This window comes from Colletes latitarsis, chromosome 9, assembly GCF_051014445.1.
Source record: "Colletes latitarsis isolate SP2378_abdomen chromosome 9, iyColLati1, whole genome shotgun sequence".
In the NCBI taxonomy this organism is placed as follows: Eukaryota; Metazoa; Arthropoda; class Insecta; order Hymenoptera; family Colletidae; genus Colletes; species Colletes latitarsis.
In genome coordinates this window covers 24,150,770-24,176,720 of record NC_135142.1, presented here as the reverse complement: position 1 = coordinate 24,176,720, position 25,951 = coordinate 24,150,770, and the positions used below count along the sequence as shown (strand labels likewise).

At 39.3% G+C, this 25,951-nt stretch overlaps 2 protein-coding genes across 5 annotated transcripts in view; both read right to left on the bottom strand.

Annotated features, from left to right (window-relative positions):
• Sesn (Sestrin) overlaps positions 1–25,951 on the bottom strand; it is a 218,060-nt gene that overhangs the window by 148,714 nt on the left and 43,395 nt on the right. The gene's annotated exons all lie outside the window — the stretch shown is intronic.
• On the bottom strand, positions 3,632–20,712 carry LOC143345553 (uncharacterized). Of its 3 annotated transcripts, none has more exons than XM_076772812.1 (2): positions 20,409–20,712; positions 3,632–5,595 (listed from the first exon to the last, which is right to left on the bottom strand). In XM_076772812.1, the coding sequence occupies exon 2, from the start codon at positions 5,505–5,507 to the stop codon at positions 5,238–5,240; it is 270 nt and encodes an 89-aa protein (XP_076628927.1). In that variant the 5' UTR covers positions 5,508–5,595; positions 20,409–20,712; the 3' UTR covers positions 3,632–5,237. The 3 variants fall into 3 exon arrangements, with proteins under 3 accessions (XP_076628927.1, XP_076628929.1, XP_076628928.1); XM_076772814.1 differs by lacking the exon at positions 20,409–20,712 and adding an exon at positions 15,741–15,760; XM_076772813.1 differs by lacking the exon at positions 20,409–20,712 and adding an exon at positions 6,581–7,781.

Sequence of the window (25,951 nt, the reverse complement as noted above, 5' to 3'; positions counted from 1 at the left end):
GCCGACAGGGAATCAGAGAACTCAAAACCAAATGTCGAATTACTGAACACGATTTCGCCCACGAAATTCTTGTCAACGAGAGGATATGATTTATCGTATGGTTTTAAATATAAAACGAAATAGTTTGCAAAGATATGCTGATTTATCGAACGTTGCTTAACACTAAACCTACCGACACTTCATATATATCTGTTTCTACTATGACCTTTCTTTTTCTCTTTTAAGAGACAACATAATTCTAATTTTTGCATTATATAGATAGAAAGTTGTGTTTTGAAGTTTATTCGTAAGATACCTCTCTTATGTCGCATATTTTAAAAATCTGTACAAAAATATCCAATACTTTTACTCGGAATGTGCATACTCAGTATTTTAATTTCATACAGAAAATTTATAAACCGCGTCGAAATTTCTTAATTTTCATCGGATAGGATTAAAACGCCTTTGGAAACTTTGTTTCAAGTCGATATCATAGTTAGTTCCAGAGAAAACAATTATTTACGAAAATATACTGGGATAGTAATCGCGTAAACACCCTGTATGCAAATTCAAATTCACTTCCGATTAAATAAACAATTTGTCATTCGGTTTTATCGCACACCAGTCGTATAATCAATAGGAACTGCTGAAACAACTTTGGGTATGTAGTGTAAAAGTAAATGTCAAAATAAACATAGAAGACAGCAAAAAATATAGTAGCTGGTATAGTCATTGGATAGGGGATGAAATGCCCTTTAAAATGAGCGTTCGTACGAGCCGATAGCTTTATTAGTTCCGGAGATATGACAGTTTTAATTTCAAGTCGATGCGGTGGCTAGTTTCGGAGATAGAAGGGTTCGAAGCGTTTGTTTACGTTTCGTCGTTGCGCTCGCGCGAGTTCATTGATCTCGCGCGCGTAGATAGTAGCGCGTAGTAAATTCTTGGAAATACTACGCCGCGTCTCGGTCGCGACAGTCACGTACGCGGGGTAGGTCAGCGCCACGCACGTGCGACAAGGAGGTCCGACTCCGCTAGACGAAGACAGAGATAGTCGAATTAAGAAAAATTACCATTTACATAAATTGCGATATCTCGAAAACGGAAAGTCGGATCGTCAAAAACAAAAAACCATTTTAAAGGGGAAGGTTTGCCGCTTCCAACAGTGGTTCAATTATTAATAAAACACTAGTAGTTTCGGAGCTACACGCGTCTAAAGTTTTAGTATTTTTAATACGCGTTAATAGGCTTTCGTAAGGCGGACGCAGCGAGACAGTTGAAATTGAAAAATTACCCTTTTATATAAATTACGATATCTCCGAAACGGGAAGTCGGATCGCCAAAAACCAAAAACCATTTTAAAGGGGAAGCCTTACCGCTTCTAACATTGGCTCAAATATGAATAAAACGCTAGTAGTTTCGGAACTGCACACATGTGAAGTTTGACTATTTTTAATAAGCGTTGTTAGACCGTTTTAAGCACTGAAAACTGGAGATTCTCTCCTTTCATCTTTGTTATGTATTTCTTATACTATAAGAAAACTGATGAAGTTAAATGTCTCTAAAATAACATTAAATGTTAGAAATTCTAAACAAAATTTAAAAAGCGTCGTGGAAGGTTTAGCGTTAACACGTTTATTACTATGTCCATACTACAAAATATTCCTATAGCGATTACTCCTTCAATTTTCGTTTACCAGTAACGAACGAAAATGGCTTCCGGCGGTGCATCGTTCCCTCGATTAATAATCCCCATCCGCGTAAAACAAAAGGATTCGTTGTCAAACATTTCAACCGCTATTCTAGCAATCCGCGGTCACGTTGATGAACCGTGCGAATTTCATTACGAAAGAATAGACGTTCCGATCATAAATTATCGTTCGTGCAGAGTTTGCACAAACATCCGCACGGAGATCCGTCAAATTCGAATGGAGCATGCGTGTGCCCAGTCGCTCATCTCCCGGAATCGATTTCCTCGTAAACGAAGCATCGCGAGGGTGGTGAAAAAAAAAAAAATAAAAGAGAATTCTATTCCACTTTTTCCGCTAGATATTTTCGAGCGGAATTCTTTCGGCATTGTGCCCGCGTATTTTTGGGACACTCCGCGGGCACGCATGCACGAGCATTCAGGACGAGGCAGGCTGGCAAATATTCACAAAGGAACGACGCGTGCAACGTAAGCAGACTGCAGGTTTTGAAAGGTTTTCGCGAGTATCTCGAGTATTACTCTCTCGTTTGGCACAGGGTCTCCTCCGTTTCCAGGGGTCGTAGGATTCGTCGATACCATCAAACGGATAAGGAGGTTTATGCACGCTCCAACGTATATACACGGACAGTCTTCCTTTGATGTTCCTCTCGTTTCGCGTATCTATGCAGAAAGTCCACACAGCGCTCGCATTTTCTCCCTCGACTTTCAACGAGATCTACTTGGACCACCATCCACTCCCCCTGTGGGGGGCTTGTTTTTGTCTCGAAACATCTATCTTCGGCGTCGAACGGATTCCAAATGGGAAACGACGCGGATCAGCGAATAAATATAAAAACGGTCTCGTAATTCTTACGATACAGAAACGATCGTTCACTCCGGATCGACTGCCTTTTTCCAATCGCGTCCGAGTCTACAACTTGGAAAGAATTCGTTCCTGAAAACTACCCATTTTAAGGGCGGATCGTCGTTCCAAACTTTGTAAAAATCAGTTTTCTTTTTATCGTAACGTATCCTCGAAAATATGGCGCGCAAATTTTACGCGAACGCTTGTCGAAATCTTCAAAGTCCTCTTAACCTTTTGCACCTGGAATTTCAACACGACTCTCAGCCAGGTCTCCCTGACTAATTATTTTTTAACTAATTTCGACAGTTCTTTCGATTTTAATGTACAATTGATAACTATAATCTTTCGAAAACGTCGACTTCTTCGCCCGAGAGATAAAATAGAGGATCGAATAGCACAGTTTATGCTACCCTTTCTATTTTACGTGTGCGTTTCTAGTTGTCGCATGACTGAAACGCTAAATGGTATTACAACAACAGTGTGACGTGGGTGTACGTAGAATACAGCGAATACCCCAGAATATGCAAATATATTAGATCACGCAGAATGCTGCTTGTCCTGCATATTCTGCATATTTCAATGTATTGTACGCACATTCGAGTACGTTTTACATATTCTAATGGACTAAACGTGTGTAGTGCATTTGTCATTAACCCAATGTAACTGGCCATTCCAGTCACGCACTCGTGTATCTATTTTCGAAGATTGATTTCGTCCTTCTACCATTGTGACTTTAAAACAATACTATGACCACCAAGCATCTGTATATAACAGTTATTATTAACAATTACTTACACCAGGATAGATACAGTTAAAAGTTTGATAATATCTTGCATAATTTTAAAAATAGAAGTCTTCCAAAAGGATTTGAATTGTTCTACGTTTCTCTGTATAATTATTTGAAGCACCTGTGCCACACGATTGTGTATACTAACGTTATCAAGCGTTTCAACCGCGCTATCGCTAGAGGTATTATCGTGAAGTAGAAGGGATAGTATGAAACGAGCCATAACGCCCTTTAAACGACATGAATTATTATTACAGGATGAATCCGGTCCACAAACAGATCAAATAAATGTATTTTTTAAGCGTAATATCCACAGTTTTCGTAAAATAAAATTTTTGTCTTTATTTACACAAAACTAACATTCCGTTTAAACAGTCACTCCAACATTCGTCCTCCCTGTAGCTTATCCTCTATACCGATACTCTGTATAAATTATTCAACATAATTTGCATGTACAAATGTATATACTTCATATCACATAACTTCATGCCGGGTATTTTTCTAAACTTTTTGGATGTTTTTCATAAACAGCCAAAGAGGGGGACTTGCGACACTCTTTTTCACTCGGAAAAGAGTGTTTTCGACGAGTATACAAATAAATTTATTTTTCAAACATATTCTCCACGATCTTTACCAAATAAAATCTTTCTTTTTGGTTACATAAAGCCGACGTTCTATTCGAACGATTATTGCAACGTTCCTCCTCGCTGGAGCTCACTCTTCTCATCAATATTATACATAAATTATTCAACATTTCACAGTTGTAGTTGGTAATTATTTACCATGTCAACGATCTCGCCGATTGAAGTATTCTGAAGAGAAAAGGTCATCGAGTACCCCCAACCTATGATTAAAGGATGATTCTAGTTAACCCACGCTCTTCTTAACTCAGAACTAATCTTTCTTTCTCACAATGTGAATTCTACGAAAATCTTTGAAACAAATGAAATAATATATTAGCTATAATAAATATTAAATAGTATTAGATGAATCTATCTATTCCCCTTAACCCTTAACTGGACTCTCAATCTCAACCGAATTATTTTACTTAACGTTGAGTTGGTAAATGGAAATCAACTTTTCTTTAAAGTAATGAACTAATAGAAGATCACATAAATTGACATATATTATACAGTATTAGTTTAAACTTGCAGCCCCAATAATTCACTTAAGAGTTAACATACGTTAAGATTATAGAAATCGATGAGATCGTTAACGCAGCAAATAATCACGGTACTGCCTCGCTTCTTGCGTCAACCTTAGCGTTACGGATTCTTGCAACCACCCCCATAACCGTTTATATTTCTTCCTCAGATTCGATGCAAGAAGGCAGTACATATATTGCAAGGTTCACAGAAGAAAAATCACAGAGAATGTGGCACGGAGCCCCGTGGCTAAGTTTGGTCAACGTTAGCAAATTGGTAGCCGCGCCATCTTGCCTCGCAGACACTAGCTCATTCTTAATGCATAACTGCCAAGTCACACACAGACGCCACCATAGATCGAGCCAACGACCTGTGTGTACACTGTCGCTAGACTCCGATGCACACCCTCTCGTGGCAACCCCCGGGGAATTCTTTCTCCTGAAAACCTTGGAACGCCTCCACGAGCCCTAGCCTCGCGTCGTTTATCAATTCCCCAAAAACTTTTGGATCATTTTCATAAACGATGCGGAGGTACGCGCCAAAAATCTCGCCCCGTATCACTGATTAGGAACTGTATCCAATCTCCGCTCGAATCCTCGATCCGCGGTTCCTCGATCGGCGTCCTGGTTCGATCTCCGTGCGAATTCGAGCCTCGTCGACGGTCCATAGTCTCTGGTGTATCGCGCGTCGAACTGTTCCGACGTTCGATCGAATCCAGGTGTCACAGGTGCACGATCGGTTGACATCCCCCCTAAAGATCGCGGCTCCCCGAGGCCTTTAACCGCCGATCAGCAGCCAGGGTAGAATCACCGTCACGCAGAGGGCCGCCAAGCAACTGGCGCACATCGCCAGGGGACTGGCAGCTGCCTCCGGTTCCGCCTCGAGCGCGTAATCCTCGTCGCGCTCGAATTCGCGCACCTCCACGTCGCAACGGAAGTAAACGCGACTCGTCTTCGGATGGGAACTGTCCCGTCTCAGCAGAAGGGCCGAACCTTTGCGCTCGATCTTCCATCCGGGCTCCTGGTGCAGCATGCGTGGCATGCTCATTCCTCGATCGGTTCGTGTCGCGTGTCGCGAATCGATTTTTCGAAACGAACGACGGCCGTGCCCTCCTCGTATCTACTGGCTTCGCAACCTGAAAGACAAGACAGAGCATCAATAGGGGAATGCTGGCGGGGGTGACTGCTCCAATATCCCACGCACAATAGCCAAGGTCTAGCGTTATAGGGGCCACGGACGTAACGATTTAGCGTACAATGAGTCAACATCGAGCATAACGACGGCTACATCGACCGAAATGCGGACAAAATTAAGCAAAATGGCATTTTTCAAAGTAACGAATATTGTTTATACGAGTTGCTAGATCGTTAGTACAAGGAATCGTAAAAATTAACGAGAAAACCTAAGTACAAACTTGTTGGATCGTAGTTTCACGTCGACTTTCATTGATTCAAATGATTTGAAAGGTAATGAGAATTTATTGAGTCTGTCTTTAACGCGTACACTTTGAAAATGGTACTTCTGTGATTGTACAATGAGATTATAGTATTAGTATTACTTTTGAATTTGACTAACTCTCATTCTCATTATGGAAAACAGAGACACGGGTACACGCGCTGGTTTTGCATGTAAATGATTTCTGAATATGTCTGTAAAATAAAAATGATAATAGAGAGAATACGACCACTGAAAATGTGATTTAAAGACCCATCCTATGCACAGATAAATGTATTGACTGAGTTCTTTAATCTTATCCCCCCAGTGAGCTCGGATTTTCGTGAACGATACGCGTAATCTAATCTTTTTTAATCAATCGTGCCATATGTTTTAGTCATTCGTTCGATATCTATATGCAATTAAGATAATTTTAATTTCTCGAGGATGCACGTTCACTGAAAATAATTACAACGAAGCTGCACGATTACGTTTCTAATATATAATAACACAAACAGATATTTGATACTTGATTGGTGTACGAAGAAGAAATTTTTCGCACAAAATATGTCTAAAAAATGTTCCAGGATTCCGCCAATAATTAATGACATTTTATAGTTTGCTGCACCAAGCTCGATGAAACTCGATTTCGAATGATTTGAAAAATGTAGAAAACAAAGATTTACCCAAAAAAGAATATTCTGGATCCCCCAGGAGTCTTCGATTTTGTTTAAACTTAACGAGCTTCGGAACGCAATACCGAAACGCGAGAAAACGAGCATGGAAATGCGCGCTCGAGAATTACGCGTTCGAACAAAATAAACCGTATCAGATTCGGTGCACTTTGTTCCCGCGATACGTCTACGCACTGCAACGACGGGAGAAACAAACAGCTGCGGGTCATACCTCGACGATTAGTAAGCGAAAACTGTCCCGAGCATCGCGTTTCTTTGTTTGAACGCGAACGAGGTTAATCCAATTTCTGATTAATTACGCAATCACGCAGCCACCTGTTAATCTGATTTGAAAGAACGATATGGAATACGAAATTATGCACCTGACGAACGCCCGACGATGGCCGCTTGCGAAACGCGTACGTAAAACAATAACATACCGACGCGACGAACGGAACAATGGCAAATTAAGAGTAGGTAGAATGTGTTGCCTTTGATTATTGTGCAACGTCGATCGCGAAACATCTCTTGCTTAACCGGTTCTCGAACGATGGACTTTTAAAGTTGGGTGTTTTTGTATCGTGAATAATAATATCTTGTTATTTTATAATCATCGATCAAACCGGTTTCATCGAGCAGAATAATACAGAGGGCGAATCCCAACTTTCTAGGGAAATAAATTCAGCGGCAAACTTTTCATCGGCGACGCGTTTTCGAAAAACGCGAAACGCGGAAATTCGGGCCAACGTGGTCGTTAGGAAATTCGCGTACCTAAGAGTTCGTCCCAGGTTTATCGAGCGAAATGTAAAAAGCAAACTCCGAAAAAACGAAACGTTCCAGTTTTTTACTCGATTTAGAGTAACCATTAAGTAAAGGGAAAACTACGAAACTACGCTCGCGACCGGGGGAGAGAAATTTAGTTAGTAGGTGCTTCGGTTTTATGAGCATTTAATACGTGGACACCAATGCCGACGGCGCTTCATCAACTACCTGCACGGAGAAACGAGAATTAATCGAAGCAACTTCAGCTATTTCACCGCAGCTTCCGAGGGTTCGCTGGTAAACCTGCTGGAAACTCTCGCTGGGTCCCCGAAAGTTCGGTCGTGATCGAGCAATTCCGTGCACGTGATACCGTACGATTACAACGCAAACACCCACGCTATAGGGAATCTGTTAATCCAACGCGGAAGAAAGCCAATAAGTCGACGATGACGTTGGTTCGAAATTTTCAGTCCCCGCCAAGTGAATTTTCAGCTCCAAAATACTAAAAATATCCTATCGCCACAACGAAGTTTTACCAAATTCCATCGATCGATACAAAGGCAAACTCAAACTGATACCGTATCGCACTACAAGGAAATTATTCGTTACTGTTGCATTACAGTGTTTTGAACAGCTTAGAAATTAAATATTCGCGCGGATACGGAAATGCAAAACATTCCAAAGCAACGACGACTCGTTGAAAATGCAATTGGAGCATAAACAATGTAGTTACGGTGAAATTATTAATCGCACGCACAGAGAAGGTCGATAGATCAATAACATCGTTGCTTGTTAATATTCATGAAAACAAAGACTATGAGTACTCTGCAATTTATATACATTTATTACGCTAATATTAATCTTTTCGTTCGATAGTAGTCCAAGTAATCGAGTTTGGAAACGAGTAATGAATATATCTTTTAAAGATTTCAAAACTTTCGAAGGTTGGGTGGCAATCATCCGCGATCCGGCTTCGCAACGAATGCATCGAGTCCGTAGTCTAGTGATCGGTATCTGGCTGATAATAAATCTTTTATCGAAAAAAAATTGCGCTGTAGCCGAAGGCACGTGATCGAACGAGTCCCCTGGTTCTCGGGAGAAACGAACCATCAATAATAAACCGTGAAAACTGGTCAAGAGGCATTAAGTTCGGAAACGGAGAACTTTCATCGCGACGACCTTCCACTGCGTTTCAACGCCGAGTTTTGCCCTAGTTTCGCTTCCCCGACGACTATTAGTACCGATTAGATGGAGTTTAAGGCGACGCGGACTCAGAACTAGGCGACGGGGAAACGTTTTTTCGACGAACTCGTCGAACGGTCCATTAATGGAAATTGACGACGCATCGGTGCACAGGCTGCTCCACATTTCATATTAACAAATAAATATCAACCAAAATTTTAATCTGTCTATTTCTAAACTGCTGTTTTACAAATTTGCACGTCATCGATAGCCAAGATTACGTTAATATGAGTAACGTTTCTCTTACTTTTTCAACGATCCCCTAACGTTATTATTACAATTCGATAAATCAGAATTTCTGGACGATGATACCATATAATTTTCTTCGATTTGGAGGAATTGTTAAGTTAACCGCTAAAACCATGTTTTACATGCACCAACCTAACTTAATAGCTCGCTATCTTGTCTATGACGACAGTCGAAGTTCAGAGAGGCTCTAATAATAGGTATATAGGAATTGTGTGCTGTTCGAATCGATCGCTGGCAGCGTACGAATTGTTCTGCCTTTTCGCGGACAAATTGCAAGTCGAGATCACTGGGAAATTGCTGTTCGCGGATAATGCTGTTGTTCAAGGCCGAGAAATCGACCCTCTGCTAGTCCAAATATTATATAAATGTTTACTTTATCGAATTCTACCCCTAAAAAAATTGCATGCGAACTTTATTATTTGTGGAATACTTCGTTGTTTCGAATACAAATTGTACTATGTCCGAATCTGGTACGAGACTTATCGTTATATTCTTTTTTGTTAATTGTTGTCAGTTCGTTACGAGAACACAGATTGGAGGGGGCTTGCGGTGTTTTATCTCGTTTTGCTTTGTATTCGTGGGAAACAACAACTGTGTTTGACCATCCAACGAGGATGCTGCGTCCGTTACATCATTTTCAGGAGCTCAATGGGACGAAAGAAAATGCATCCGGACTGATTACCAGCGCGTACACCGACTATTCGAAGGGACAGTACGGAATACAATATGTGCACTCTCGTTCGGCACGCGTTTTGAGATTCAACCGAACGGAATATTGGAACAATTTCAAATTCACGTGGTGCCGCGCCAGTCCAGTCGTTAAAGCGGGAAATTCGCAATTAGATAACGCGTTACTCATCACGGTAATAATTAATGATGGGGGCTTTAATGCTCCTGTCCGCGGACTGTCGGACGCAGCCAAGAACGGTGAGACTTTTTACCGACTCCGGAACTGTCTCGAGACTAAAATAGACCCGACAGTGTTAACGGTGTCGAGTATTTTAAAAATCTGGAACGTTTCGAAAGCCTTGAACATTTTAACCTTTTCGGTATAATTTTAGAACGCGACGTTCTCGAACAAACGATAGGGAATTTGTTGCGTGAATTTTAATTCGACATAATGAATTATTAAGCGCGTGTTTGTTATGGAAATAAATTTTTGTTGCCTCGTGGGGACGCGTATGAGAATACCACTTGGACCGATACAACTTGGCACCGGTCCACAAAAGGATTAAAAGTCTCGAAAGCCTCGACAGCCTTGGAAACGTTTAAACTTTTAACAACCTACTGGATATTTAAAATTTAAATAAGGTGTCCAAGGTATTTTAGACACTTAAGACGCTGTTTGTTGCTATCCAATTTTCGAACGATGTTTTCAGCGAAGTCTAGTGCAACCGTTTAAATATTTAAAATACCGAAGACAGTCAAGATATTCAAAACGCTAAGGAAGTTTAAAATATACAGGACTTTCGAAACTTTGAAAATTTAAAAGATTACTAAAAATTTTCAAATAGTTTCGAGTTTCTTTGGCTTCCTCATCCCGACTCGAGCACGATCTTGAAACGGCGCTAATCCCCCCATCATTGGATGAAACATAAAAATTATCGAATCGCGAAGTTGAGTCGGACCTGGAAACCTAGGTAGAACGTTTCATAATTTCTCCGTCGTGGTGGAATTCTTCTCCTCCCAGGAGGGAATTTCATTTCACGGCGGCAGATGAAATACCGCGAGCAATAAAAATGTAAAATAAAGGTTGGTTGATGCTGTGAATGGGATTTAATTGAAACGAGAGAGGCGGTAGTGAAATAAAGTAGAAGCAGGCGTTCCATGATCAGACACGTTTCGCGTAACCCGCCATTCTCTCATCTCGGACTATTTTAATCCGTCAGGAAAATAAAGCATTGGCCTTATTCAATTATAAGGTTAAATCAACGAGGAAATCCTACCAGCCAAGGATGCTGAGACGACTCACTAAAGCGTCCAATTCTACAGAGAAATGGCGTTTCGAAGCGTTGATCCCCTATCAAAAACCAGGAACGTCATAATGTTTCCACGAGTAAATATTCCTCACTGCACAAGAACGTTTATACCTGCGCGTTTAAATCTGGTAAAACCTACTAACATTTATATTGCAAAAGAACTTTCCAGACGACAAGACTTTCACGACATTTAAAACATTCAACAGTTCTCAGGTGTCAAGATATTAAGACAATCAAGACATCCGACACATCAAGATATTTGAAACATTTAAAGCATTCGACGTTGAGATATATTTGTTAGAGGATATATTATGCATTTCATTCACGCTCGTGTCAATTTGTTTCCGTTTAACTTTCTAAATTCACTCTACCTTTCACTGACTATTATATTTTATACGCCGGATATATTCTTCTTATTTATTAGTCGTTCTATGTTATAATAATATTCCAGAAAATATAAGAAGGGTTCTTTCGTTCGAAAATCTCGATCCCTCCAACGATCAAATCTCTGTCGATTATCCACCAACGATAATCTCGCGAAAATTGATATCCCATTCTAGCTTCCTCGACAACTGTTACACCAACGTAAAACGCAACGATGACCGATAAAATGTTCGCCAATTGCGACCGTAGCTAGAATTTCTAACGATTTCACCGACTCATCGAACCAGTTCACGGCTAAAATAAAAACGAGGTCCGACCAAAACACTTAGAAACTAGTTAGAAGACGTGACAATAAATTCCGTTGTTGCTTTCGAAGGAATTTTCATAGAAATGCGTTACGAGAAAAGAAGAGACAAAAAGTTCGAGAAAACATTGTTTCTAAGAGAAACCTTCGATACGTTTTAACTTTGCAGGCCTTTAATGGCAATTCTCTGCCCACTTGACCCAAATTGGTGGTTCAACGACAACAGTTTCGCAAACTCTCGTCCGTAATGACAGTTTCCGATGAAAACGACAGAGACTCAAAGTACATCTTGAATATTCAATTTTTTAATCGATGCAACGTTTAATTACTATGGATGATTATAAAGTTGATACACGACTAGAAAAATTATCGACGTCATTGCACGACTACTTCGATATTAGTTCAACAAATACCTTATTGCTTGGAATACTAAAATTTCATGTTCTTTGACGTATAAAAACTTCTAGGAGTGTCACAATGTTTACCAGCTATCTCAATTATTCTTCTCGACCATTCTATCTAATATGTACTATAGTTATCGCTACAAACACTCTTTATCTACTGTAAATGTTTTCTCCTCAACATTTCAAGAGTATGTATTAAGTTGGTGTATCTTACGAAGAAAAATTTATTTTTACATTATCTTCGACAACTTTTACTCGTCGATGTTTACTTCTAACGCGTACAATGATCGATGCACACATTATCACAAAATAATTCGTCCCTGAAGGCGTCGGGTCTGAAATCCTCGACATTAATCGACGTCGGTGGACGCAAAAATCCAGGAACATCGAGGATCGATAAGCACATGCTAGGCACAGTCGACGATTAATAATTACAATTACGTCGCTCGTACTCGGGCATCGAATAAACACGGACGAGCGCGAGAAATCGTTTTCTAGTGTGCTCGAGCGGACAATCAGCGCGCATTATTAGACCAAAAGCGGAACGAGGCTCGTTACCCGGTGCATCAAGTTAATTCTATTGGAGATTTGTGCTCGAGGGACGGAAGGAAATTGGCTACTAGCTTTTAAGACACCCTAATAAGGAGACGACGATATTCAAGCATGTCCGAGGTCCCCCAACAAACGTTTCGCTCGGTTACGCCCGCGGCGACGGGAAACAGAAACGGAATGTTCCAATTTACTAAATTGCAGACTTTTCCGTGCCAGTTCGCTTCCACGTTCTTTGGATACGTTCGCGTCGAGCTTTCAAAGACGCGTTCGTGTTTCGTTGCATCTTTAAAACGCGACAGTTTCGCCGGTCGACGAGCACTCCGTGTCCGACGACGGTTATTCACCGATGCGAATAGAAATATATATGCAGGCTGTTTAATTTTAAACCATGAAAGCAAACTGCTCGTTAATTACCAATTATACGAAGAGATAGTTTGGTGAAAAATAGGATTCTCGGTTATTGAACGCTTTGGAGAGTTATTATATTAGGAGACATTTTAACAACTATTCATGGGATATATTGCAAAAGAATTTTGAATATAAAGTACAAGAAAAAACGAAGAGTATAGATTAGAGTTCTAAAGTGTTACTGTTACTTTAAGATCATCGTGTGATGAGTAACAACGCTTGAATATAAAATAGAATATAATTATCAGACATTCGCAAGAAACACATAAAGACTGTGCAGTATGCGTAATGTGCAAGGAAAAAGAAGATAAACGTGTAAATGTAAAACATGCGACAGAAAACCTCAGCTGCGCGTTACCACAGTACATACATTCAAAAAACTTATAATGCGTCAAAAATACGATGGAGTAAGCTACCCATTATTTATTTCCAAGCGCAAGAAACTGCACAGATATCTGTCGTTTTCAGTTCGTGTTTACGATGAAACGAATTAATTTATTATATTGACCAGTACAAATTGAGCATTATTCTATTATGGTTTAGCGTAAATTCGTTTCCAATGGTGTCGCTTTCCCGGAAACGCGACGATAATAAATTCACAGAGGAGAAAAACACGCCGAGGGCGGGACACCGAGAAACGAATGCTAATTAACCGGTATTTCGCGACTCGACCGCCGAAAGATTTTATTTCGAACCTTTCCCGATGGCCTTCCAAAGACGTATTATTTAAGCCGACGCGGTGAAGACCGCCTCGAGCAAATTGCACGAGCGCGACGGAACCTTTTAGCGTGTTTTAGAATGCGGAAATTTGCACATCGTTTGCATATAGTTACGCGCGTCACGAAAGAAACACGAACCCGGCGACGCGAGAGTTCGGGACGCAATGCATATATTATGTATACTGATTTTCTTTTTTCCTTTACATGCTGGACGAGGTTCCCCGAACGTAACGCTACTTCCAAACGACATTCGTTTGGACATTGTCGCGCCTTTTCAAATTGAATTTGCGTCAGCGAATGTTTTGCTACGCGGAAAAAGCAAATATTACTTGTGTTTTTCAATCGTCGTCGCAGCGTGCAGATAACTTATGCAAAATAACGATACTCGCGAGTGGGATGAACTTGAAATAAAAACGATTCGTCTATTCGAACGAGTCGAAAATAAAGGTAAAAACGATTTCTTGACGTATAATGCGTTAGTGTTGCAAACAGGCAATAAAAAAACATACGTGCAATGGTAATATCTGTACTATTTATTATTTGAATCGTTCTAGATTGTTGAATACGCGAAATAAAGAGAACGAATCGATATTTTATTTTTATATCAATATCGAAACATTCGTTTCTTTTTATATTACTGCATGATAAATAGAGATGCATTTGCAATATATTCGTTGTGTTTTCTCTTTTATAACGTTCCTAAATTTTCTTTCCATCGAACGTATTTTTGCACGCGGCGTACGATTTTGGCTGTGACCGAGTATATATCGCCAGCTCTTTGAAACGAGCTCGCCTTTTTGTTCGCCGGGCCAGCGAACGTTTGCACGAATGTTTTAGCAGCGGCGACACAATTTTCGCCGTTAAACGAGTGTATAAAACGTATTTATACGCATTTAAATGCACAGCGGGCGACTCGGCGAGCTGACAAAGCGTCTGGAAGCACCGAAGGATTTCATTAAAACCACGCGGGCCAAAAGAAGCGCAAGAAAAGCCAAAAAGCCTGACTTAAATGCTCAAGAAAAAGAATTATCCTGCGAGAAGTAGGGCTGGAAGCTACTCGTCGAACGTTTCTTTACACAAATACTCGAACACCTTCAGCGATTCGCGTACTCCACGAATGTAAATAATTTTAGTAGCCTCGAATGGTTTAAATTTACGTATGGTGGATGATATTCCCGAGATGCATGTATTTATTTATTTAACCTGTACGCGCGCCTCTGTTCGTTTCTATTCGAGCACTAAATAGTACAAATCCTCCCAACCTTGAACAACAAAGACAAGTAATCTCATTATAAGTATCATCGCAAGAACATTAGCGCAATTTGGCTCGACACTGCCTTGTCAAGCTTCCCGTGAATTCGTCACGTGTCGGCTAAAGCTCCGTAGCACGCGATGCCACGTCAGTTTTTGACGTTTGGCAGAAAGGGGTTTGGGCGAAAATTCTGTCATTGCGAATCGGAATTTTAATTATCTTTCGATCGGTATCACAGGACGACGAAATTCCGTGAAACTAAACTTTTATCAAATCGTTTGATTCGATTACACAAATTTGCTTGTACTCGATCACTGCATTCCACTATTTAATTTTAATGTAATTTTGATGTAAGCCCCTTTCACCAAACACCCAACAATTCGCATCTGTCAAAAAGTACCAGCGAATTTCGACAACAAGCATCGACATTCAACGCGTTATTTCCCGAAAACGCGAAAATATTTGCGGACAGCACGCGCGCATTGTAATTGCCTCTCGTTACACAATCGTCGGCGATTCGTGAACGTTTTGGCGAAAATAAATCTCGTCCGGTGAACTTTTTCCATGCGATCCGCGTTCCCCCGTCGATAATTTACGAGAACGTCGCTGGAGCGGAATGAATACGACTTCTGCGCTATCGTTCATAACTATCTGTCTCGAACTTTGGCCCTTTTCCTAAAGAAACGGCGAAATCTCGAAAGAGATCTCCGAAAAAGTCGCTGCCAAGGGACAAATTACGAATTCTTGAGGTTCTCTCGGAGACTGAAAAGTGCGCGAAGAATAACGTCGAAAACATAACACGGCGAAATGTAAAAAATAAATATTGAGAGACAGTGCACCTACGAAAGTTTAAATTTAATTTCGAGTCGTAGAGAACCGGCTAGAACAGCGAGGTTAAATAAAATAGATGACTTTACCCTTCTAGTTTTCTAACACCATCTGCTGAACCCCAGTTGACATTTAAGATATTTAGGTCGCACGTCCTAGAATACCTCCTAGCAATAGTGCTTTTGTTGTACTACTTCGATCTGTTCAACATTTTACACTGTTAACATTCTACTGACCTACGTCCATAGGTGCACTTATAATTATGGACTGGTATCGTATATCTCGAATTTGTTTACGTTTCCATAGTTGGCTTTAGTGTTCTCTTCAGTATGAAAAATATGCGTTGTATAAGAATCGTTATGCAAAACGAATTACATAAATATATGTATACTGGGTAATACCTACGATTACGATATAAGAGAAGAATATTTGTTTCTCCTTAAAATGTATAAAGTTACCAACGTACATATAGTTCTCCTCGTCTAATAATTCTTACGCAACGCAAGTTCTCGTTTCTCCGAATGCAACCACTTCCGTTGTGAGTTTTTACACCGAAGAGGATCATAAATCAATGATCAAAACTTTTGTTGCAGAATAAACTACGTTCGCGTATGGTATTATTAACTAAAGTTACGAAAAAGTAAAAGTTTCGTGCAAAACGAATCTATTATTGAAACTATAATTTCCAGCGTATAGTACCAAACATTAAATCACTCCTTTCGATCAATGACGCTATTGTGGGTTTCTAAAACTATTTGATGCGCAACAAGGAACATCTCGATCGGTCGTCGATGCGTTAATTTTCATTTTGCAAAAAGGACGAATTTCCCAGTGATTTATGGACGCGAACGTACGCCATAATCTGTATAGTTGCGACCAGCCATTCGTTCTCCAACAGAGTGGAGACTGGCCATTCTTTTCCGCTCGGTCGTTCTAGTTATCGGAAAATTTTGCTGCAGACGTCGAGCTCAATTTTCCCCGATTGTGCAGCCACATTCGCGGTTGTTCGACCAACAGGACCAGCCGGCGCGAAACTTCTGTCAACCCAAGAACAGATACGCTGGAACGTCGGAAGCGTCGCGACGCAGTTTACGAGGCGGTCGATATTAGCATCGCAAATCATGGAAGACTCGCCAAACGGCAATACTCCACCTGCAATGTATATTGCTCCAAGAACCTAACCATTGCCGTACCAACGTTTGACGTCACCAAACATAAAATCACAACTAGAATAAAGAAGCAATTTTCTATTTTAAATATTTCACTTCGAATACCAAATAAACTTAACAAAGTCGTATTTATACGATAAGAAAGTAGCACTTAATTTTGTTTGTCATCAATTCTTTATCAAACGATGGACTATATTAGTTAGAAGTACTTATGCTTTTGCTCGATACTAACAATCGTCGAATCGAAAATTAAAGCAGTAATTTCAAACAGAGAACCCGATTTCTTCTTTTACGTTTTCCTAAGTACTCGAGTTCTATAAACATATTATCCTGGAAATATAACAAGGCTTTGAACTGGACTCTTTATACAGAGTAATTCTATTACAGTAACGGAACCATGATTGTTGAAATTTGTCGACATATTGGTTTCGTCGATCTTTCCAAAATGTACAACTACAAATTGGACTTTCTTTTAATGGTACTTCTTTGGTCTGGACTACATATTGACGAAGCAAGTACAATAAAACTTTGACTTTTTCGTGACTCGTTCTAAAGATAAACTCGAACTAATTCAAGATATACGCTGTCGACTATAAGTATAATTGCACTTATTGACGTAGGTACAATATTAACAGTGTAAAATTTTTAACGTTCTGAACGAATATATCAAGACTGCTAAAAGGCATTTAGATGATATAAAATCGAACTATGGTACATTAATTTATAATAAATACTCCAAGTTCGTTTGCTTGAAAATAAATCGTAAGATCAGGAGTTAAGGTTCAGTAGAGAATTTCTGAGAAGCAAGTCCTTAAATCTTCGTAATTTGAAATTATATAGGTTACGTAACTTTATAATTACGCATTCTCTAGATAATTGGAAACGCACGAGTCGAGAAGTTGTTAAAAATAACTTGTTGGGGAACAGTATCTGTTGCTCCGATTAAATACTGTACGGAAGCCATGATTTTATTTCTCGCAATAAAATTCTGACTTTGTAAATGCAATTGTTCGGTCGGGAAAAGATTGTATATATTGGCCTTTGAACCTTGTGGGTGTACGTGTCTCTTCGAATTCCATGATCGAACATTGACAACGCTACGAGTGTTCATTGCCATGGTGACTGTCGCCGCATGCGCTCCCGTAGCTTCGAATTCACGATATTACGGAAGTCCTCCCAACCTGGGTGCCGCGTGAATGTCCAAGGTCACACGTTTGACCCAGAAAAACAATGCCGACTGCGCCATTGCGCGCTATCCTGTACCGCATTCCGTTTCCGCTTGACCGGAGATGAGCAAAATTCTTATCTAAAGTGGGTGACAAGTATTCCGACATCTAGTTTTACTGGAATATCTCCCCTCGAAAGAAAAAAGAAAAAAGAACATAACGCTGAAACGTACTCTATTCGATAAGTTAGATTATTCTTGGTGTTCTTTTAGAAAAGTCTTCCGATAGTTTGCGAGCTCTGGAGTCAACGTTTTCAGAGGTCAAACGACACTGATAGCGTGATCATAAATCTGTTAGATCGCACGAACGTTACGAATAAATTCCTATGTTATAGGAAAACAATAGCAGATCTATAAGAACTCAAGAAGAATCCCAACTTGGGGAACTGTAAATAAAAATATTGAAATTTTATTTTAGTTAAAGGGAGGAGAGTTGGTGTTGTAATTCTGCAACCCCCTCGGTGAATTAAATCGAATAAAAAATTATTTGTATTACACAGTAAATAAAATACAGAAATATATGACCTAAGAAATATAATATACTATATTACATTCAAAGAAAAACTGTGGTATGAGGCTAATTAATATTTTTCATCCGCACTTTGTACGCGTGTCGTCAACAATTTGATATCGTAAGGTCGAAGATATCGCGAATCTAAAGTATGGTACTCGGAAACCATTCAAAGAAGCGTATAATGGAAGTGAAAATGTATAATTATACCCATTACATTAACGCGCAGAAATTGAACCGTAACAGAGATAAAAGTTCAATTAACGCGTTGACTGCTACGTCATGCTCATACAGTATGGGATAAATGCAGTCTTGTAGCGAATGTATTATTAACTCAATCTTTGTATTTTGCTGTTCGAAGCCTGAAATTTGTTATAATTTATCGGAACACGGTTGTGTTCTTAGAGTAAAAATTCTGGAAGCAAAGTCGTATCGCCAATAAATAGTGATAAAAGGTAATTACGGTTAATATAATATAATATAAGCATAAAGTAATAACTGATAGCATTATTATCGCGAACGTCGTTCAAAGGCAATTGTTATAGTTCTGTACGGCGCAAAACAGCGAAAAGTTTTCCCAACTGTGATACAAAACAGAGATACGTATCGAATTAAAGGTACAGAGCTCGTACGCGTTATCAACAATTCGATATCGTTTAAAAACATCACGACTCCAAAATACAGTATACACAGATCATTTAAGTGAAAACAGAGATTGTCGAAATTATATTCGAAGAAAAACAACGTACAGTAATGAATTCACGAACGTTTGATCTATCGAACAGATAACACGTGATAAAGAACCATTTTATAATTCAAATTCTAATTTCTATGCTAATTGTTTATCTTTTATTCATTATTCGAGACTCGTATCTGAATAAGAACTTATCTCTGACACGTGTCTTTTTATATCTATAGATATTCGATTTAAAGGGATGAATTGTATTTAAACTATTTTCTGAAAATTATGCTGTAAAATACTTTGTCACGCAAAAATCAAACCGTGGCAGACAACAACAATACGAGTCGACGTAAACGTACACGCCTCGCAAACTTTATTAAAAATTCAATACCACGAACTCGAACACCATCATTCGAAATCTAAAATACGATACTCGTTAATCATTCAAACGAAAGTGTAGAACTGTTTTCCCTACAACAGTGTGGCACGGAAACAGACAATTTTAATTAACATTGGAAAAATCACAAACGTAACAATTCATAGAAACAATTTTATCAACAATAGAAGCGAGCCAATTTGCCGGGTTTCAGATTCCATACTGAGTTACAGAATTTATAAATATTATTTGTTGCTACTTCACGCTGAATTTAATCTATGTAGTGCTACGAATAAATACATTCTAATTAAAACAAAAACTGCATTTTAATGCGATCGTCAACGCGACGAGTTTCAATAAAAACACGTGCGATCGACATATGCAACTCTAATGTTAACGATTCAAATTATAACTTCTATTAAAAATTGCGCAACTTTCGAAAGTGAAAGAAATATCTCCCTAAAACTGAATATTTTAAAAACTGTGCAATCTCGCTAAATAAATATACAATCCACCGAACAGATCGTGTCGCGAAAATCAAACCGTGACAGTCCACGAACGAACGACTAAACTCGAATGCAACCCACACGCTCGACGGACAACTCGATATCGCGTAGTCGACACCCCTGTCTCGAATCCAAAATACGGTATCTCGTTAACCACCCACGCGAAAGCGCAAAACAATTCTGCCGGCTACGCCGGAAATGGAACGGTGGTAGAACGATAGGGGCACGCGTGGAGTTGTAGGGTCTACAGACTCCGAGAACACGTTCCCTTTCCCCCTCCCCACCTACCTGTGATATAAGGTAGATCAACGAAGCACGCGACACTGGCACGTGAGTCTTCTCTATCTTCCTCTCGCTCTGTTTCTTCGCGTCTGCTGAGAAAACCAAAGCGAATATGCGTCGATGATAACGCGCACGTGGAACGGTGACGAGAAGGGGGCCTTCGATGCGTGTGCACGACTTGGAGCACGATTACAATTGCAGAAGGTAGAGAGAGAGCCGGGGCTCGCGCGTCCTACCTCAACCACGTCTGACACGCGAATGAACACCCGCGAAGAGCGATGTCGCGAGGCAGCAGCCGCGCCAAAGGGGAGGAAACTAGAGAAGGCGCAACAGACGCGACTCGGTAGACCCTACCCGCCGGTCGTTCGACTATAGTCTAACCGTGATTGGTCGTTTCCCCACGAGCCAGGGACCTCATTGGTCCGCGGATACACGACGCGAACGCGGGCAAACCGGTTCCAACGACGATCGTTTGAAATAAATTAACCTATAAAACGAACAATCGTCGGTATTTATTTATGACATTTATCGAGCAGTTGAATGTATATTCGTTCGTCGTAAAATATTAAATTCTAGAAACTTGTATTTCTCTACGTCGATGAACAGTTATTTGTCTCTTTTATTTAGGAAAGAATTTTTCCCATCGCTACCTAACGGGTAATCGAACATCAGGCGGATGTCTTGCGACAGCTAATGTTGCCTGGATCGAAACGATAAGCGATAACGGTACCAAAGAAAACTAGTTATATGGCGATGCAAATTTCTATTGACTGACGCGTCGTTTCAGCGTGAGCGACTCTGTTTTGGTACGGGAACCTGAATGTTAGCGATCGATGAATGGAGACGATCGAAAGTGAGGGGGATCGAGTTCGAGGTGTGCCTAGGAGTATCGAATCAATTCGATAGAGCTGAGGTTCGATGAAGTAGAATCGAGTGGCACTTGCGAAGACAAATGTTTGATTTTGCATAGTCGAGTGATACTTGGTATTGCTTGGCATGAATGAAGCGTGGATCGTCTCGAGGATTTTTCATTCGCTTTTCAAATATTTCGGGATTTACCACTCTCAAAGAATTTTGTAAAAATTATTCATTACGTCTACTTCGTACTCTCAGACGCGTACAACTATTTCGTACCACTATCTTTATGTTACAGGAATAGCATATTAAGAGTAAGTGCCATAAATATATTATCACGCGCGTTGAAAGTGCAAACAGAATTTTAAACGCGATGTTATGGGAACAAAGTTTTTCGAGATTGCAGCAGCGATGTTTCGAAAAGTGGCAAAGATATTGCTTTGAAATGTTAACGGTATACAAAACATGTACTTTTCCAGCGCTGGAGTTAAAATCAAACTGAAAATATGAAATACTACTTTTACTAATTAGAAACATTTTCTAAAAAATCAGAAATATATTTTCGTTTATTACGTACTACATATAACGATGAAACTAAATATTTTTACCATCCATCGGGTTTCGACAGAACTTCATCGTTGATTAAAAGCCAATGGCCGAATTTAATACACCCGACAGCCACTTTCCGATACGCAATTTAAGTAGAAAAAATTCTTGCTGGTCAAAGCGATTACCTATCAAATAAAAAAACAAATGTAGGTTGAAATCCAGGTTTATCAATACCACATTAGCCTAATTTTCTTTTTTCTGAATCGAGAGGCTCATCGATTCTAAACGTCCCATCTGTCTAGATTATAAATAGTCTTAGCTGTCTAGAATAGCGACGATAATTAAGGTTAACTATGACTGATTGAAAATAGAAAGAATCTATGATCGAATTATCAATCTAATATCTTCTTATATGACACGCTTGACACTTGATCCATCCTACTAGTGTCTTATCTCTCTAACTTTTAATTCTCAAGTCTCGGTGATAAAAAAGAACGGATAGCGCTTATTTAGGTCATTTTACGTAAAAAGTTTCTTCGTAAGGCAATTGGGAGATTCATGAACTCGTGGAACTACTCTAGTACCGATAACCTTAGAAACGTGGATGGGCAAAATATATCACTGATTTGTATTCTATTCGTATTCCAATACTTAAAAGTGTACGACAAAGGTATCTCGAGGAAAAATCCTGTTCGTTTCTCACGGCGAAACTTTCGTAGAGGGACTACAATAATGTGGACTGCATTTATCGCGTCTGGAAAAATTGCTCTTGCGTTTACATCAGCGAAAACGAACAATGCCGAATACATTGAGGGCCCTCGGAACAATGGCGTTCATTTTTAATGCGGTTGCGTCGACTTCGGTTGACGTATCAACAGGATAATGCATCTATCCACAATACAAACGCGACGAGAGACTGGTTTAACGCCAATAGTATCGACTTTCTGGATTGGCCTGGGTGCAATCCCGACTGTGATCCAATTAAAAGCTTGTGGTCGATTTTGGCACTACATGTCTGTTAAAATAACCAACAATACGGAAAGCCTGGGGAGCTCAAGACAGTAATAATTCAAGAATAAAGCAACGTGCCCCAAGCAACAGCGAATAATCTTGTTAACAAAATATTTCAGCTAACTAGAAATAATGGAACACCTCTCAATTACTAATAAACATGTTTTATATTTTCTACGAGTATTTTTCCAACAAAATATTCCAACAGCCCCAGCTCTAATCGGAATAAGGTAATGTTCCTGTGAAGTAAAATATATCTGGTGTAGTGAAACATCCTCGCCAAGTTGCAACAATGTGTTCTTGGTCTATCTCATCGCGTTAAATTTAGCATTGTCATGCAACAATCTATGGCTGACTACCAGTTTACGCAGGATCCACTTTCTTCCTTTTTGAATATTATCGATTTTATATAGTCGATTGGAAACTTGTTGTTAGGTTATGCTTAAACACGGAACAAGTTTTATCGAATTAGGCTGCGTTTTTGTCCAGCAGCTGTTGGAACGTTACATTTTTACACGATCACACTCTTTGATTCGCGCGGATCTAACCTCGCATTTGTCACGCGACATGTCATTGTCATCGTAAAAGCTTTTAACCGCGCATAGATCATCTTCCGATACGAAAAGTCTGCAACTTTAGAAATAAATGAAATAACAAAAGTAATTATATTACGCATAATATTAATAATGAAATCTGTTCCTGTTTCGAACAAAGTTTGTAATTACATTACTGATAATTATTGTTTGTTGAAATTAGACATATTATTGAAGATAGTAGCTTGGGGTCATCGCGTGTCCATTAACGATTACGTTTTATTTTCGTTTTTATACGTTAATAATTACTCAATTAGAATTCGTTAATTGGAGAAATAAATCTTTTCCTCTTTCCTCCAGAAGAAGAGTAAACGCGAGCTCTGATTAACAAAAACATCAATTTTCTCAATTTTAAACGCTTCCGAGGATTAGTATCGCTTTAAGCGTGTGTTGATTTCATTGACCCGTTGTATCTTACTTTTTTTAAAAACTATATCATTGTCATCGCAATTTAAAAGAATTTAAAATACTGTTCCTTGTATATGGAAAAACAGTGTATTGCTCATTCGTGCACCTAATATTGCGACACTTTGATCGAGAAGTAAACAAGTTATTCCGATCGATCGAGAATCGCGAGCAAACTAAATGTAACTCGAACTTTAGGGCTCTCGATCAGTATTTTACCAATCTGTTATAGAGTGCAAATAATTCGTTCGCGATGATACGTCACGATCGAAGCAGCCAGTAGAAATAGCCCTCGCCGTGACCGCAAATCGCAATTATCCCAGAGTAACGTCAAGCTGATAACCACTAAAACCAGTCTGGCTATCTTGGTATAGATTAGGAGGAACTGCAGCGTGTACAGTGGAAGGCGTGTCAGCCATAACGACCAATGACTCGGAAATGGCGAACCCCGAGAGCCAATGCATCCCGATACCATCGTACAAAATCAGAGACAATCTACGATCGAAGTTAATCCGTCTTCCAGTCGAGACGAGCAAAATCACGTGCACTCGTCCTGGACTATGATTAATTCAACTTTTAATAGCAATTAGAACGATTGCTTGAATATTCATTGCAGTCTCCTAACGAATTCATATTCGTTATAACGTTTTCTGACCTGCGATTTCGATCCCCTTCGATACACAATATCATTTCCTTTAATAATCCAATAATACACAAAAACTGCATTATCCAGAAACATGACGAAATACCTATGCAAAGTTTGAATACTGACGATCCATTATTATAAGAAATACTTTGGACGCTTTTTTCATAGCCGTAGTCATAAATTTTTACCGCCATTCCTATCTCGAATATCGCTGTAATGGGTCTAAAACCGTAAGCGTTGGCGCACACAATAAATAGTTGAAGTTATTTTCGGTTTAAAAATTGCTCAGTGTCGGCATTGAATCGCGATTGCTGCAACTATTTAGGTTTTACGTTTACGTGGAAATATTTACGTGACGCGTGATTATGTAACGGGCAACGGAGATGTTGTTACTCGAGGTTCATCAATATCGGAAAGAATATGTGGTATCTAAATGAAAAATTCCACATCGTGGTACTATACCGATATCGAGGTCATTTATTGCCGTCGTCGACGTCGACGTTCGTATCGAATTATCGACGGAAAAATTACAGTGCAATAAGTAACTTTCGTGAAGCATTTCTCTTATGGTAGTGAAACAGAATTAAAGTATTAAGGTACGTCCATCCTAAAGCTAACAATTTCCGCGATGCTCGGCCACCGAAGTATTAATTTACTTCGGTGAATTTCATTTTTCTTTTATAATTACAATTATCTAAGAAGCGTAAATCATCTAAAAATGAAAGTAGATGGAAATTCGTTTGTCTGTTTAAGAGAATAACTATAATATTGAGAAAAATAATAATCCAGAATAAGCTTGAACTCAACATCCTTCGTCGGTGCTTAATCTTTATTAAAACCAATACTTTTCACCCCTTAATTACTGCCATCTTTCATATTTTTAACCAATTAACGTCGGAATTAGGTTATCGTGTTTGATATTTATGTATAGCATGCAATTATCCATTTCGTTTTATATTATATAACAAATATGATAACATAATTTTGATGTTAAATTATTAAAAATAAAACTGAAAAGTGTTCGTTTTCATTAAAAGTAAGCAACGACGAAGTGTTATAAATTAAAATTTATTTCGATCATTCGTTAAAATTGCACGAATATATTGTACATAATATATGACTACACGGTATTCATGAAAGCAGCCTTAGTAATTTAATATCTCGAAGAATATTAATGTTAATTTACACTGAATCATAATACTCTAATTCCCAAAATTCGTTACGTACGCTAACGAAACTTTCCATTAAAAGAAACAAAGTTAGCTCTCTTTACACCACGCCATCGCCACGGGGAAACTATTTCTACCGTGTTATGTTCCCATCGAAACCATAAACTTCCAAAACTAGCATCTCTTCCTATTATTTAAAATAGCGAAGATATTAAGACGGTTCGTTTCTACCGGGACACCTAGTATATCAGAAGTAATATTCCCACAGGTATTCCAGAGGCAGCAGCTGGTTATTTACGCAAGGGCTTACAAACCGAGCGT